The 16,781-nt window shown below is 49.7% G+C and overlaps 1 protein-coding gene across 1 annotated transcript in view; it reads right to left on the bottom strand.

The window, feature by feature from the left end:
* Window positions 1–851: 851 nt before the first annotated feature.
* PAPOLA (poly(A) polymerase alpha) overlaps window positions 852–16,781 on the bottom strand; it is an 89,893-nt gene continuing 73,963 nt past the window's right edge. Inside the window, exon 23 of the mRNA XM_063092272.1 lies at window positions 852–1,819. Within this exon, the coding sequence (XP_062948342.1) occupies window positions 1,775–1,819 (45 nt within the window). The 3' untranslated portion in view covers window positions 852–1,774. The remainder of the gene's footprint in view (window positions 1,820–16,781) is intronic.

The raw sequence follows: 16,781 nt of genomic DNA, 5'->3' as shown, positions 1-16,781 counted from the left end.
TAACCAGAGTAAGAAAAGAGCCTAAGTAGCAAAAAATATGAGTGAAGGAATTTTAAACTCAATAGACAGATAACAAGGCAAAGTTCAGGAAATCACCTGAAACACAGAACCAAGAAAAGCAAAGAGATGCATTCACAGCACAAATTCACCACAATGGTAACAGGAGCTATCCAGTATTCTATTCTCTGTCATTTTGTACTTTCCAAATTTTCCGCAATAGACCCATATTGACTTTATAGTCAGAAGAAAACATATATGAAGATGTTATAGTCGACGCTGTGACAGACAACACAACAGGCAGCATGCTGCAGGCTCAGGGCTGGGGGCAGGGGAGCCTCCTTGGGCACAGGGCTTCACCCACGGGTGTCTCTCTCTTTATCATTGCAGTCTCTGGCATCACCTCACCAGCTAGGTGGTCACAAATAAAAGAACTGGCTTCTTGGAGCCTCAGTTTCCCTCGTAAGAAAGGCATCTTGTGTTCAAGCTGCCAGGCATATAGCAAGAGCATAGGAAGTGTTATTTCCAACCTCCGGCCACTTCTCTCCCCTTCTTTTTGCTTCCTGATGTCACCTGTTGTCTGTAAGACTGCTTAGCCAATAGTGTCCGCTGCTTAGCCACATGGTGTCCGCTGGGGCAGCTGGACCGAGGGCTGGAGAGTTCACATCCAAGATGGTTCATTCCCACGGGTGGCTCCGGCTGTAGGCCTGAGCCCTACGTTCCATTTCCCATGGGCCTGTCCACACACTGCTCAGGGTTTCTCCCAGGCTGGTGAATGGTTTCCAGGAGTGAGTGTCCCAGGAAAGCCAGGCAGAAGCTGTGTCATCCGCTACTATCTAGCCTCAGAAGAAGTGTCTTTTCCACCAGTCCCAAGTTCACCCACATTCGAGGGGAGGGGACATAGATCCCTCTCCGCCCATGGGAGGAGTGTCAGGGTCACACTGTAAGAGCATGGGGGATGGGAGATATGGTTGTGGTCAGTTCCATAAAATACCAGCTGCCTCAACAAGGAGCTTGGCTTTTATTGTACACGTGACAGTATGCCACGGGTGGCAATGAGACTTGATGTACATTTTAGAAGACATCACAGGAGTTACTGGTGGACAGTGAATTGGAGGGGAGGTGACTGGAAACAGACAGGAGGTTACAGCCACAATTCAGCTGAGGGTGACGGCAGGTAGTGAGGGTAGCCACAGTGGAGACGTGGACCTCAGGAAATGCGTATTTCTGTTTACTAGCACACACAATGACCGGACTTGGGACAGGTCAAGGTGGGCCATGCGGGCCGTGCTTGGGGGTCTAGACTTTATCCTGGGGCAGTGGGGACCTACTGAGGGATTCTAAGCAAGGAGGTAATATGATCAGGACTGTGTGGAAAGGAAACCCTCAAGGAACACTGAATCGGGGACAGGACTCGCAATCTGACCTGTAGAGTAATGGCCCAGAGAATCAGATATTTTGCTGCCTCAGCAAGTTCAATAAATTCACCAAAAGTGATGGGCCACCAACTCTTTTCTCAAGCCGTAAGCCAGGCATGGGGGCCTCCTCTCTGAATTCCCAGAGCTTTGGGTTTCTATCGCCCACAACTTCTCTGGGGCACGTGTTGTTTCCGCCTGCCCAGCGCCCACTCCCTTTTGGTATCGGTCAGCTTTCACTGGAGGTGCTGCAGCAGCAGGTGATCCCCACATCTTGGTGACTTACAAACATTCATCTCTTGCACATATTTTACATAGACTTCAGGTTAGCTGCAGCTCTGTTGCATGTGTCTTCCTCATATTTAGGTACAGGTTGAAGGAGCAGCCTCTGTTTGGGACAGTCCCTTCTGGAGGAAGAAAAGAGGAAGAGAGCTGACAGAAATCCATAATGTCAAAGTTTGCACTCAGACATGGCGTACACATCTGCTCACACGCCGTTGGCCAGAGCGAGTCCCGTGCCAAGCTCAAGGCCAGTGGCAGGGGGAGGCAAACGCCACCCACAGGAGGACTGCAAGTCATGCGGGATGAGAGGAGATGTGCATCTCTCACAGAAAAGGAGAATGCAGAGTTGAGAGCAATAATATAATCTATACCCACTTCAACTGGTAACCTCCTGGCCATAGGTGTTGGTTCAAGGATTTGCACGTGATCCAGGCCAGGCCAACTGACTTAATGAGATTCATTTCTAAGCCTCTCATTTGGGCTTAAGGGAAAGAGAATTTGTTCCCATTGGTGCTTCTGAGAAGGTAGATGTGAGCATGAAGCCTCTGGAAGCTGTCTTGGCACCACAGGGGACAGAGCCCTCTTAGATCCAGCAAGCACAAGACCAGCTGGGCCCCTGAAGCCAGTTGTGGCAGAAGCCAATTGCCCTTGGTCTGTTCAGTTATAAGAATCCAGTCAAGTTATTTGAGTTGGGTTTCTGTCACTTGCCACCCAAAGAGTCTTAATGAGTATCACAATTGAATCCAACCCTCTCTTGGGCTATTACAGCTTAACTTCCCTGAGGGTGTGTTTTGCCCCCTCAATTAGACAGAAATTCCATCAGGATAGAAACCTATGGCACGTACTTCTAATCACTCTGAGTATCTAACACATTTCAGGGGAGAAGCATTTACCGAGCATCTACTACACGCCAGGCATCATGCTAGGTGCTTTTACGTGTGCTATATCATCCCAACTTTTGAGAAACTCTGCAAGGTAGATGTTACCACCAAGATTCAAAAAGATTAAACTTTCCATTCAAAGTCGCTCCCAAATCAGTCACAGAACTGAAACTGGAACCCACAGTTGCCCACATTGTTGACTGTATTACTTTCTAGGGTTTCCATACCATCTCCTCATGTGCCAACTCAAGGTTCTGACTGTCTAAAGGGGAAGAAAGGTAGGAAAACATGTCACTGCACTTGGGCTGACCTGCTTGTGAGGAGGGCTGATGAGCAGGCCAGCCAGGGCCAGGTATGGAATGTGTGGACAGTAGGTGAGCCCTCTCTGCCTGAAAACCCTAATGTTCCACCCTGATGTCCAGCCCAGATTTGCCCTGACAACCACTTGGACCTCAAAAACAGGCACCAACGCCTGTACTCATTCAATTCAGCCACCTCTTAAATCAACTCCATCTTTGTGCCAGCCCTCTGGACCTCTTCCCATAGGTCTTGCAAGCTGAAGCCACCTCCTGCCCAAATTTTAAGTATGTGCCAAGACCCCAGACCACTGTGCCCAAGTTGTCCTAACGCCTCTGCCTTCCTCTAACTCTCTGTCCTCAGCATCTAACACTCCCGCCGAGAGATTATTAAATATAACCCCCATTTGCAGGAAATATGCAAAAACTGTTTATCTTTGGAAACTAAAATATATGAAACTGAGTCATCAGGCAAATTATATGCATCAGTAAGTGATAAATGTTCAGGGCCAGCAATCCTGAAATAGCACATGAAAGCCTTTTTGCTACTCCTCTTTCTGCCTACAGAGCACTTTTGTGCAAAGTTCATTGCTGGCAGTACAAAGTCAAGCCCCACAGAGCCTTTCACATTGGGCCTGCCAGCTCAGATGGGTGACAGCGGGCTCCTGGGCCAGGGAAACTCCCAGGAACCACTGTCCTAGCCACCCTCTCTCAACTCAAGGGCAAGACTGTGGACATCTCTTTGCTCCAGATGCAACCCCAAGTCCCTTACTTTGGGTTTGCTCCTCTTCCCTGACATGCTGTCAGCACACCAGCCCGAGAGGCTAGCCACCGACAACAACTCCTCTAGCATGGCCACTCTCTTGAGTTGGCCTGGAGAATGGGGGTGGGGGGGGCACAGCTCCTGGCAGCTTCCTCTCTCTCACATGGAGGACTTGCTCATGCTTTCTCCTCCCCTCTTCTACTCCCTTCCCCGCAGACACGCACGCCCACCACTTCCTTCTCCTGACCACATGGCTCCTGACCATGTGGTGGTTCCTGCAAATAAAACATGAAGGACCCCTGGACTGGACTGGAAAGCTGTCAGGAGACCCAAATTCTAGTCCTGACTCTTTCCCAACTCACTGCATGATCTTAGACCTTCTCTGATCCTGTTTCTACATTTGTTTTATGACAGGCCTCTACTCTAAGGCCCCTGTGGGTCCACAATGAATTTTCTCATTCTAAACAACTGCTCAGCATAGTCCAGCCACAAATACAGTTGCTTATTCATTCATTCATTTAACAAACACCAGTGGAGCACCTCCTGTGTGCCAGGCACTGTGCCAGGCTCCGGGGGGCTGGAGCAATTGAGACAAGGTCCCACCATGAGCAGCTCACAGTGCAGGGTCTGGAGTGCCACCTGGAGGAGGTGCCCACTCAACAGTGAATCAACATGTTGCCTCTCCCTCTTCGGCTAAGGCAAGAGCTCCATTCCAGCATTTGCTTACCTTCTGAATGGACAGGTCACCGTGTTTGTTTAGCACAATGATTAAAATCTCTGATGGAACTGAGATCCTATTCAGATGCCCCCATTTACATTTCTGTGTCTCAGTTTCCTCATCTGAGAAGGTTAATAATAAAGAACAACCTTCTAGAGATTCTGTAGGGATTAAGTGAGATCATACGTTGTGTTTGGTACAGAGCAAGCAGCTAATAAATGCTGGGTGGTTATTATTATTATTAAGGGCACCATCCCTGCCCCTCCCAGTGCTGGGCCATGCTGCACCCGCTGGTATTGCACAGACCAGTGTGGTTTTGTCCAACTCAAGTGCAGCTTCAGTTTTACTGTCAGCTGTCAGGTCATGGGACGACCCTGCACTTTCGTCTGCTGCCCTCCAATCCCTCCCTTCTGAGTTTGAGTTCTAGTTCTAGAGGGTCCTTAGCTGCCCTCATCTGAGACACGGAGCTGATGTCCCCCCTCCCTGCTTCAGGGCTGTTGTGAGGATCTAATGTCATAGCATCCATGGACCTGTTTATAACCTGTGCAGGGTTTCATGCAGATAGAGTCAATCTCCCATAAAAGCAGAAAGTTATTCATCACATGTGGGATCAGCTGGGATGCTTTGGGCTACAAGTAACAGAAACACAAACTCAAAGAGGTTTAAACGATGAGGGGTTTTACTACGTCACATACTGAAGACCCCGAGGTGGGGCCAACTCCTGACCAGTAAGTTGGATGACCAGATTCAAGGTCAAGGGGAATGGAAACCTCATACAAGCACAATTCACTCTCTGCAGCTGGAGGTGGAGCCAGCTCTCCCAAAGCCTCAACCAGCGGGATGAAGGGGGACCCTGAACAAATCAGAATCCACCAGCAGGGAAGGAAGAAGAATGGATTTGGAGCAAGCAACAAGACTGCCTGCCACACCTGCTTACACAAGAGCTTTGAGTGTGAACATTCTCATCTACTTGCAAGGAAGCACTCTTAGCATTGCCTAATGACACTGAGAAAATAGTGATGAAACTGGTAAAACCTGGAATAGGAAAGATGCACAATCCTGTCCTTGGTGTTGTACACCCAAGAGCCACGGGCTCGCATCAGCCCGGAAAGCAGCACCCTTTGGCGAGCTTGCTGCCCATCACCCTGGGCCTCCAGTCACATGCTGGGTCTGCTAAAGTTGTTGTCCTAGAAAACACCTAAGATGCTCTCCATGAATCCCCCTCCTCCTGCCTAGGGATGCGACTGACTGGTATAGGAGTTAGGGGAGTTGGGAGGGAGGACACCATATCCAGGAAGGCCCTGCCAGGCCACCAGGGACCCTCCACTCTCCTTGCCCCTGACCTGCTTCTGCTCTGAGCCACCCCCCAACAGCACACTCTTGGCCCCATGCCCCTCACTGTGGTCACTCTCTGGCCCTCTAGGACCAGCATTGCACAGGCATCGCTGCAGTGACAGCCTCAGCTGGCAGAGTGGATTTCCATGTGGTCTGGCTCTCAGCCCCAACAGCCGGGTAGGGTTGCACAGCCCAGCCTTAGCCTCAGGAAACCCATCCTCCATCCCTGTGTGCCAGCTAAAGCCCCAATTCTGCCCTCAGCACCCAACAAACAATCTGGGAGGCTCTAGGGCTAGGCACCCAGTACATGTTGGTCATCATGGTTACGGAAGCAGCAGCGTCCCAAGGGCAAATGTGGACCATGGTCAAGGTGTGCTCTCAAAAGCATTGGTCCCCTGCTCAAGCATGGGTCCCCAAGGTGAGGGAGGGGCTGGGAGTGAGGCACAGAGTCAGGAGCAAGGAGTCAGGTCAGAGCAGGGGGTCAGGACCCCGGCCTGTCCTGGCTTCAGACCCTAGGAGGACAGGCACACCCCATTCACAATTGCACACTGCAGTGCTGCAGTAGTCACTTCATGGCCAGCTGACTCCCTGCGGTTCCCCTCTCCAGAAGTAGCCTCTGATACAGAGACAGACCCTGAGTAGACACTCCACTCCCGGGAAAGACACCCAAGTGACTGAGCTGAAGAGTCTGCCCCCAGCCCAAAATTGGGGAAGTGACACACAGTGATACCAGGACTTGGGGCAGGGGGTACTGGGGTTGACTCAAGTAAGGGCAGGACCTCCTGCTGCCCTGGTCCCTGTGGCTGCTCTGTTCCTGTTCTTCCTGAGCCTGCACCTCCTTCTATTCCTCCTTCTATTCTATTCTATTGCCAGGAGAGTCGCTTTTGTGGGTTAAGAGAGTAAGAGCCAGATTCTGCTGCTTTCCACCAAAAGAATCAGAATGGAGACAGGGGCCTTGGTCACAACCTTATTTTCCAGGCGTGGACTCTGAGGCCGGGAGGTATGCACTTGCACAGGGAGTGCACAGCAGGCCCGAAAGAACCCAGGCTTCTTAGCACCATCCTCTTTCTGAGAATCCCCCTAGTATTCTTTTTTTTATCCTATATAAAAATGACCAGTAAGAGGATCTTAACCCTTGACTTGGTGTTGTCAGCACCACGCTCAGCCAGTGAGCTAACCGGCCATCCCTATATAGGATCCTAACCTGTGGCCTTGGTGTTATCAGCACTGCACTCTCCTAAGAGAGCCACAGGCCGGCCCTACCCCCTAGTATTCTTAAACATGTAGGACTCAGTCCTCTGCCACGGTCCCCTCGGCTCTGCTTCAGAAGGTCCTCATGCCCAGCACATGGACACTGCTGGAGAAGGGCAAACATCCTGATCTGCCCAGACCAAGTCATGAGCCGAGTCCTTTGGGGAAGCAAACACCCTCGCCACCTTTTCCTGAGCCCTGACGCAGGGGTTCTCAGGCCACAGGGAAAGGCTCTTCGCGTGCTAACACACCTACAGCTCCCACGATTTCCCAGGGACAAAAAAGTTGCCACACCCTCCAGATAAAGAACGTGTGGAGATGCAGAGGGGAAAAAACGGTTTCTGGTGTGTTTACTGCTCCCTTAGCTAGGAGGAGTGATTCTGCTCTCGGTAGTACATAAACTCTTGGCAAAGTTGGGTTTTCCATGGTTTGCTGAACTCCCGAACACAGATGTCCCATTTGTGTTTCATTAGTACATCAGCCGCTCTGCGGCTTTCGACCTCTGCACCAGGCAATAATTACCTGGCTCGGGCCCATCCCCTCACCAGCTGGCCGGGGACTTGCTCTGCCCGACCAGGGCTGTGTCTGCTGTCAGCCCTTTGCAGGCAACTGGACAGCTCCGTCATCACCAGAATGCCTCAGCTGGGCCTGTGTGTGCATGGGGCGGGGGGTAGGGGAGTTCTGTAGTCTCTAGCAGACCCCTCTGGGGGAGAAGTCTAGAGGGGGAAGAGAAAGGTAAAAGGGAGAAGATGGAGGGGGAGGGGGACAAGATGATCAGGGAGGCGGATGGTTGGGGCCAGGAAGGCGCTGGAGCAGGAAACCTCATCCCTGAGCTGGGCACGCTCAAGCGGGCCTGGCAGGGGACAGCCTGGACCCCAGCTCCCTGCTGCCTGGCTGCAGCCTACAGGCCAGGGCAGCTTCAAAGTCCCACTGCAGATGACTTGTAATGGAGGCTTCTGAAAGGACATCGGCCAGATTTCAAGAGCAGCCTTGGTCAGCTGTAGGGCTTTTGCCCCTGCTCACCCCAGAAATGACAAACCTTGGCCTGAGTGAAGGGGGCCGGGGCACCCCCTCCACCTCCATTGGCCTCCCCCTCCCCGGGCTCTGTACTGGGGCTTACAGAAAGCCACCAAGGAGGGCTCTGTTGGAGGAAGGGATTGGGTCTAGGCACAGGAACACAAATGTCCCCAAGCCCAGCTCACTGCACGTGAAATTCTAACACACATGAATCAAAGAGGATTTGTTGAGAAGCTGATGATGCTTCATCTTCAGGCCCCTCACCTGCCCAGGCACCTTCCAAGGACCTGAGCCCAATCAATTTGGAATTCACAGTTTTGTGAGAGAGTACCCCAAATTGTATAAGGTCCAGACTCCAAAAACCTGGATCTGCTCCTGGTCTAAATTTTCAACTACACCCTTTCATCTACACTGATGTTTGAGATATGCTCACTCAAATCAAGAGTAACTATAAAATGGGATGCAGAGAGGCCAAGTCTTAAATCAGAAAAGCACTGCCTTGGGGATGGAGGACCACACAGAGAAGGCAGCGAGGGAGTGCAGAAGGGAGGGGAACAGGAACAGGCCTGCATGCATTAAGTGCCCAATGCGAATAGCACACTCTGAATCAGGATCTCATTTTGTCTTCCCAGCAACCAGGGAGAAAGCTGTTCTCCCATTTTGCAGATGAGAAGACTGCACCTCAAAGAAGTAACCGGTCCCTGGGAGCAGAGCTGGAACTCAAACTCAGGTCTGCGGGCTTCTGAGGCTGCACTCTTCGCACTATGCAGTGTGGGCTCCTATGTCCCTGCCTGAGGAAGGTACAAGGCCACCTCTGTCCCCACCTCCCCAGTTCACTGAATGGCTTAGTCCCGGGGTCATCTCCCATGGCCTGTCTTTGCTCCTCTTGCAAATTTTGCAGGTGTTGAAAGCAGCATTTTCCCTTAATTTCCACAAGAAAATGCTCACGTGAGGCCTTTGTGTATGGGAGGGATTTTACTGAAGTCAGGGGGCTGCAGGGAATCCCATCGCACTGAAGAAACAGCTAGAGATCTGTGGTAACACCCACTGTGTGCTCCCAGCGCTGGGACCCAGATGAGGCACATTCGCCTTGGGCACCAAAAATAAAGATAAATAGTATCTTAACGCAAAAAGTAATGGGAGAAAATCCATGATGAACAAAATATCAAAATTTTAAATAAAGACAGGATCAAGTGCACCTGAGGCAAAATGAGAAATCAGTGAGACTGATCCTGTCTTTATTTAAAATTTTGATATTTTGTTCACCATGGATTTTTTTTTCATTAATTTTGAGTTAAAGCATGCCATTAAAATGCTATTTCTCTTGATTATTGAGATTTGGGGCACCCCTTAAATTCCGTGCCCAAGGCCAGCACCTCACAGTCCTCCCCTGCAATTTTCTCCTCTTCTGCTCTGCTCTTTTCCCTCTGCCTCTGCTCCCAACCTCTCAGGATTATTAGAAATGCCTGCCTCCTATTTTCTTAAAGCAACTCAACCCCTTCACTTCTCTACCCCCAAACTCAGTGCTCCATCTTCCAAAACCTGAAACTTTGAAATTACTCCAAAAGGGAGCTCCACCGGCATGGGAGGGCGCCCTCAAGCAGGGAGCGCTGTTCTTTCAATTATTCTAACACCACAGAAGAACCCCACAAGCCAGGAGGGGGCTGCACTGGCAGATCAATTCAGATAAGCTGTCCTAAGAGCTGGGGGTATGAAATCCAGTGGCCACCAGACAAGCATGTGAGGTGAGGTTTGCAAGGCCATTGGGGAAAGGAGGTCACGTCTATATGTGGGTCCTCTCAGGGTGGTGAACGTTCTGCAGCTCTGGCTGGCATCTAAGGGGGTGGGGGTCACCTCTGGGCAGGATGCTGCAGGGTCCAAGGCTGGTCTAGAGAATGAAGGGATCATTAACCCATTCTTGCCTCTACCTCTGGAGCTCGTCAGTTTCCCCCATGGCTCCCACAGGCCCCTCTGCTCTTTCTGCTCCACCCTCCGAGTCCGGGCAAACCCAGAGCAAGGGAAGAGTCCAGTGTCTAAACTGCTGTGACTCAGCTGCAGAAATCAAGAGAAATCAGGCGCTGGGAGGACATGAGGTGGACCAGGATTGGCATGGGGGCCCGCCAGGGCCTGGCTGCATAAGAGCCATCAGGATCAAAGCCTCAACAGAAGGGCCGGCCTGTGGCTCACTTGGGAGAGTGTGGTGCTGATAACACCAGGGCCACGGGTTCAGATCCCTACATAGGGATGGCCGCTTAGCTCACTTGGGAGAGCATGGTGACAACAACATCAAGCCAAGGGTTAAGATCCCCTTACTGGTCATCTTTTAGGGAAAAAAAAAAAAAGCATCAACAGAATTGGACGGGAGTCCTGGGCGGCTTCTCCCACCAGGGGACGCTAGCAAATAAAAATTGAAACAGGGAACAACGAATGGCGTTTCCTCTGTACCGCACACAGCCAGTTTTGCGTGGTTATAACCATGTTCATCTCACAGCGGAGGGACAGAGGGAGACACAGTCTCTACTGCTGTCACTGACTCCTGTTAAGCAGCATCCTGGGTGGAGCTGAGAGCAAGCGCGGGCCGTCCTTGAGGTCAGACGAGCCCTGGCAGGGGGCTTGAGCCAAGCCCCAAGAGGGAGGCCAAGCCCCGAGGGGACGTCTGCAGTGACTGAGAACCGATCCCACAGCCGGCAGGCCTGGGGTGGAGTTTTGTCTCTGCTCTTTACTAGCTGTGTGACCTTGGGCAAGTCACTCACCCTGCAGGTGCCTCAGTTTCCTTATCTGGAAAATGAGGATCATAGTGGTCCCCACCTCATAGGTGTGGCGAGCCTTAAATGAGCTCAAGATGTGAAGTGCTTAGGATGGGGACAGGCACACAGTGAGGGCTTATGTGCTGACCATTTATTACTACTGTGCATGCATGCGAAGGGCTCATCTCATCCTTACCTTACTTACTATCCAGCTTCAGCAGTGGGGGCTAAAACAGCTGCACGTCGCTCCGCGCTTATCCTGCTTTTTCTCTATTACAAACACTGTTTGTAAATTGACACGATACTTTGCATAGATGCCTTCTCACTTGATCACCACAGGAATCTTTTGAAGTAGACAAATTTCAGGATTATTCCTATGTCCCAGATGAGGAAACTGAAGCTCGGAGATTTAGTGGCCAGCTCCAGGTCATAACGACAACAAAAACAGGAAGGAAGTCAAGACCAAAGCCCAAGTCTTCTGATTCCAAAACCAGGGAGCTGCTGGCCCTTCCTGAGGACAAGCAAGATGGGCATCCTTTTATCGCTGGTGTGAGTTGACACTGAAATTGACTTGGATGATTAAGGAATTACTGTTATTTTGGAAGGAGTGTGATAATGATATAGCTGTGCTTACAAAGAGTCCTTATCCTTTAGAGTTTCCATAATAATAAAAAATATACATCAGGTTTTCTTAAACTGAGGCATACCTGTGTATGCCTGGGAAAAACCAGTCATACTGGGAAAAACCAGTCAGCTGCTTTCTAGTGAAGGTAGCATGAGACCCCGTGGGCTGGCTGCTGGACCCTTGGAGGCCACTGAGTTGAGGGTCTCAAATCCTGGGCCTACAGGACCAGGCAGGAAGTGTCACTGCGGGGCGGGGGGGGAGGGTGGCAGGTAGGGGTGGTGGCGAGTGGAAATGCCCATGTCCAGCCTAATGGTTAAGCTGTAATTGCCAGGCAAGGACAGGCGTGTAGAGGGGAGGATATTATTCTTCAAAATCCAGCCTTTTGGGCCGACCCCGTGGCTCACTCGGGAGAGTGCGGGGCTGGGAGCGCAGCAGCGCTCCCACTGCGGGTTCGGATCCTATATAGGGATGGCCAGTTCGCTCACTGACTGAGCTGCGGTCACAAAAATAGGACAAAATAAATAAATAAATAAATAAATAAAATAAAATAAATTAAAAAAAAAAAAATCCAGCCTTTTATGTGACTTTTCCTGATTGAAAGGTTGGCATGGTGGGCCGGTTAGCTCAGTTACAGTGGGGTGTTATAACACCAAGGTCAAGAGTTCTGGATCCTGGTACCACCCAGCCACCAAAAAAAAAAAAAAAAAGGGGGGGGGGGGTTGGCAACTGATTCAAATTTAACTGTAAACCAATTTCCTATACGTGGCCGATTTGCCTCCTGTGACTTGGGCTAGCCTTCTCCAGCTCCCTGCCCCCCGCCCCCACCATATTTTGGAGATGGGGAATCCTAACCCCAGAGTAGGAAAAACTTCCAAAGTCTCACGACAAATCAAACCAGCTCTATCACCAAACAGATGTCTTCCCTGTCCTGGCCCACTCTGGTTTGTATATTCCAGTAATCAAATAACCACTCCCGAAGAAGAGATAACAGAGAGAGACAGAACAAAAAGCACGTGCTAGATAACAATTTCTAGGAAAATGCAAGTTCTGCTTCTAAGTCCAAATTAGTTAATATGCCCCAACAAAGACAAGTGGGGGCAGGGTTGAGTGGGGGCAGGGGGACGAGACATCACCTGAAGATCAAAAATTGGGGCCAAATAAGTTTTACCTATTTTTTTGCTATGTGCGTTTACTGATCAAGTTACGTAAGCTGGCTGGGCCTCTGTTTTCCATCTGTAAAATTGGATCATACAGGTAGCTCGCTTGCCCTTTTCTGTTTTATAAGGACAATATAAAAGCTTAAAGCCTCTTGAAAATTGTAGTGATCTTCTCAGAGTGTGTGGCCTTGGACAAGCAAGGGGACACGCCAATGTGTCACTGTTTTCACTATTAAGCACTACTAATGGAACAAAAATGAGCAAGAAGCCAGTGCCAAGAGCTAATTGGTCTAAATGCCCAAGCTTCTGAGTCTCCCTCTTTTCAGGAACCGTGACCTTAGGTGAAGGAAAGAGCACTGAAAATTGGAAGGCGATGAAGACTGTGCCCTTACAGTTCCAGTCGCAGGGCAAAGAAGCTCATAGGGAAGAAATGTTTATACACAATATTCCTCTTAGAGATTTTCCGAATTAAATAATGAAATTACTAACCCAGTGCCAATAGTGTTTGAAACATCACCCAGAACCAGGAACATGGCAAAAAAAATGGGGCTACCGGAAGAAAATACGCTGAGCATAGAGAGGGGAGGGCAGGGAGGGGAGAAAACCTCAAGTCCAGAGGAAGAAAAGCTGCCTGTGACCCAGAGGGTGTGGACTCTGCAACCAGCCTAGGCTCCTATAGACAATCAGGCTCTTCCTCACCCAGAGGGTGGTTGCCCCAAAACCCAGAAAAGTGCAGAGGCTCAGAGCTGCAAGTTGGCCTGTGGGACCCCAACAGCCCACCACCAGGAGCAGAGGCTCCACTCCTTCTAGCTGCCTCCTGAGCTGGGTTTTCTATTCTGCAAAATGGAGATAATGAGGTCCATCTTATGAGATTATTGTAAGGGTTAAGAAAATGTATATAGACAACCAAAAATTTTTAGAGACCCAATAATTTGCCCAAGGTCACACAGTGTCCGGGTTAGGACCAGATCCCAGGCCTCTGGGTTCTGGGTTCCCAGCCTGGTGTCTCTCCACGAGGCCATCCTGTGCTTTGTGCTCTGATGCCTTGTCACTTTATTAACCCACCAGAAGTTACAAACTGGTCATCCAAGAGAGTTTTGGTCTTCCCAGCATTTAAATTATTTTATTTTGTTGCCAGAATTTTTTTTTTTTAATGGGAAATTTCACATAAAAACATGGAATTTTCAACTTCCCTTTAGAAATGTAACCTCTACAAATGCTGGACCTGATTCTCACACAGTGAGAATTGGCTGGCCTGAGAACTGACTGCCTCTCTGGGCAGGTCACAGGCCCTGTTTTGCTGCAGACTTTCCCCCACCCCCAACTCACACCAGGCCTGCTTCATCGATTTCCTTTTCCCTTCTGGCCCTGTGAGCATCATGGACATGGGACATGCAGGCTTTTAAAGGGAAAGCCCCTTGCTGCCTAGAAGAAGCAGAGACCTCTCGACAGCAGAGCTAGTGAAAATTGCAAAGCATCTCTCAAAACGAGTCCACAGTGATTAGCAGGCAGGAGGCATGATTTATGAAGAAGGATGAACACAGGAAATGTGCCGAGCTTGGCTAAACAGTGATGTGGGCAGAGATGCACACTGTCCGTGGGCCTCGGGAAGGAGCCGAGTCATGAGAGGAGCTCGAGGGGGCAACTCAAAGAAGCAGACTCTGAGCCAAGAAAATTTTCAGCTGAATTATCAGGAAACTACCTCTAGATTTGTGAAAGCCTAGCCTAGGAGGGGTCGATGCAGAGAGAGAGGGAAAAATACCTTTCCTGTTTCTGCCTGACTTTTTCCCAAAAGAGGACACTAGATCCATTCAACAGGCACTGGAGAAGCAGCCCTTCTGCATGGAAGCTGTGTACTGGAGGAAGAGGCCCCAGGAGGGGTGACCAGCTGTTTGAGCTTCAGCACCCAAAGGAAGTGGCAAAGTCAGGCTCATGGGGGCCTGGTTTTCCTTGACAAGGAAGAACAACATCAGGGAATAGATCCAATTTGGCAGAAGGGGTGCAATGGCTGCAGCATGTAGACAGTATTGGTGGTTATCAATGCATGGCCACGGGACCCTGGTTCGGGAAGAGTAGCCTATTGGATAGGTGATTTAGTCAGGAGTCTTTTCAGTTGCAACAAAAACCCAACTCAAACTGGTTTATGAGAAACGGAAAACTGTTGGTTTCCATAAATGATAATTTCAGAACTGTCTCAGTACTGCCTCAGGCATGGCTGGATCCAGGGGTTCAACTGATGTCATCAAGACCTGGTCTCTCTCCATCTTCTAACTCTGCTTTCCTCTGCATTGGCTTCAGTCTCAGGCAGACTCTCTCCTCTGTGGTGTTGAGATGGCTCCTACCAGCTCTATGCTTATATCTTGGAGATCCCAGGGGAAAGAAAGCACACCTCTTACAATCCCATGAATTGCAGCAGATGTCCCAAGATCAACTCTTATTGGACCAATTTTGGACCACATGCCCATCTCCCAAGCAACCAATCAGATTGATCTGGGGATGTGATGCCATGATTGGCCATCCAGCACTCTGAGGCCCCCAAATGAGCTGCCTGTTCAGGAAGGTTTCCCGTGGGAAAATCAATATACTGTTTCTGGAAGTAGAAGGGATGGAACTGAGAGGGCAGAACCATGCAATCAGGGAGCTGAGCACAAAGGGTAGGCCAGGGGATTGGCGACAAGTAGGCAGCCTCTTGGGACCTGCCAAGCAGGGCTGTCACAAAAGCTCCCAGGGCACTCAGTGGGATCTAGGAAGACTACCTCTAAGGCTGCCCAAGTCTCACATTGGACCCCAGGACCCATATCTCCCCACGACCCAATGTGACTGGGACCATTAACACTCTGGTAACTTGGTGAGGGCTGCCTTGGGGTCTGGGTGAACCTGCAGATTAGAGAGGTCAATTCCCACAGCCAAAAGCAGCCTCGAGAAGGTGGGGGTGCTGGGGCCCAGAGGTTCTAAGCCCGGAAGGGCAAGAGGGCACATCCCAAGCACCGGAAAGGTAGCTCTCAGCCTCAGCCTGGAGGGAATGGGTCCCCTTCTCCTTGCCAGTGATTAGCTTAGGCATGGGTGGTTCTAGCCAATGAGAGTGGAAGGGAGTAGAATAGGGGAAGAAGCCTGGACTTCTGGAAAAGATTGTCCTTACTGATTTAAAAAAAAAAAAATTCATTCGAAAAAACAGTCCCTTTTCTACCTTTGGACTTCATTGTGCCTGATTGGCATGCCTGGACTGGGGAAGCCAATTTGCCACCAAGAGCCGATATGCAATGTTGCAGTTGCTGAATTGGCCAGCCTGGGGCTGCCACGTCAGGAAATCATGTGATACAGCGTACTCACTTTTGAAGCTAGTTGAGTTGGGGTTTCTGTTACCTGCAGCTGAAAGTAGCCTGCCTAATACAGAACACGTGGAGGCTGAGGGCAGCATAGACCAAGAGTGACAGCGAGCCCAGCCAGCCATCTCCAGTACTTCCCACCAGCTCTGATCGCTGCGGACTGTCTTACTGAAGACGCACTTACTGGTCAGTTTCTTCTGCAAGAAACCTCTTTCCATCACTTCTAGGCCCCAAACGGAGAATTTTTCCTTAAATAACTTTCTTACCCTAGTTTAAGTATGCCTCCCTTTAAAATGGCCAGAGACTGTCATTTCCTTTTTACACAGTCAAAAGAGAAAGTTCCCCACCCAACTATCCATCAATAGGGGGGTAATTAAATTCATTCAACTACAGCCATTTGATGATTGTATGTGCAGCCAGCTAAACTGATGCTGACAAATGGTGCTTAAAGACATGGGAGATGCTTTGTATATACTATTAAATGGGAAAAAATACACAGGTTACAGAACTATATGTTCACAGTATGATCCCAATTTCATACACACACATATATATATATTTTCTTTTCTTTTCTTTTCTTTTTTTTTTAAACACACACAGAAAAAGACTGGATGGAAATACACAGTGTTTATCCCTGGGTGGTGGACTCGGGGTGGAATATTTCTTTTCAATTTTATACTTCTACATATTTTTTGAATTTTCTATAATAAGCATGTATTATGATTATAACCTGAAGATTAGAGGGAAGACTAAAAGGAAGCACTTGAGGGGAGGAAAGAAAAATCTTTCCATGTCTTCCTCAAGATCCAGAACTCCAAGTATCTACAGCCAAATCAGGCCAGTGGACCGTTTGGGTGTCTCAGCAAAAGGAAAAGTCAGAAGCGCAGGACTGGGGCCCAGGAACCTCCGTGTGTGTGAGGAAACCTCCTCCCCTCTCTTTGCCTCCAGTCACTTCCATCAGATCCACCTTC

This window comes from Cynocephalus volans, chromosome 3 (genome assembly GCF_027409185.1).
Source record: "Cynocephalus volans isolate mCynVol1 chromosome 3, mCynVol1.pri, whole genome shotgun sequence".
In the NCBI taxonomy this organism is placed as follows: Eukaryota; Metazoa; Chordata; class Mammalia; order Dermoptera; family Cynocephalidae; genus Cynocephalus; species Cynocephalus volans.
Note: the sequence above shows the minus strand (reverse complement) of the source record. Positions and strands in the feature narration are given on the sequence as shown.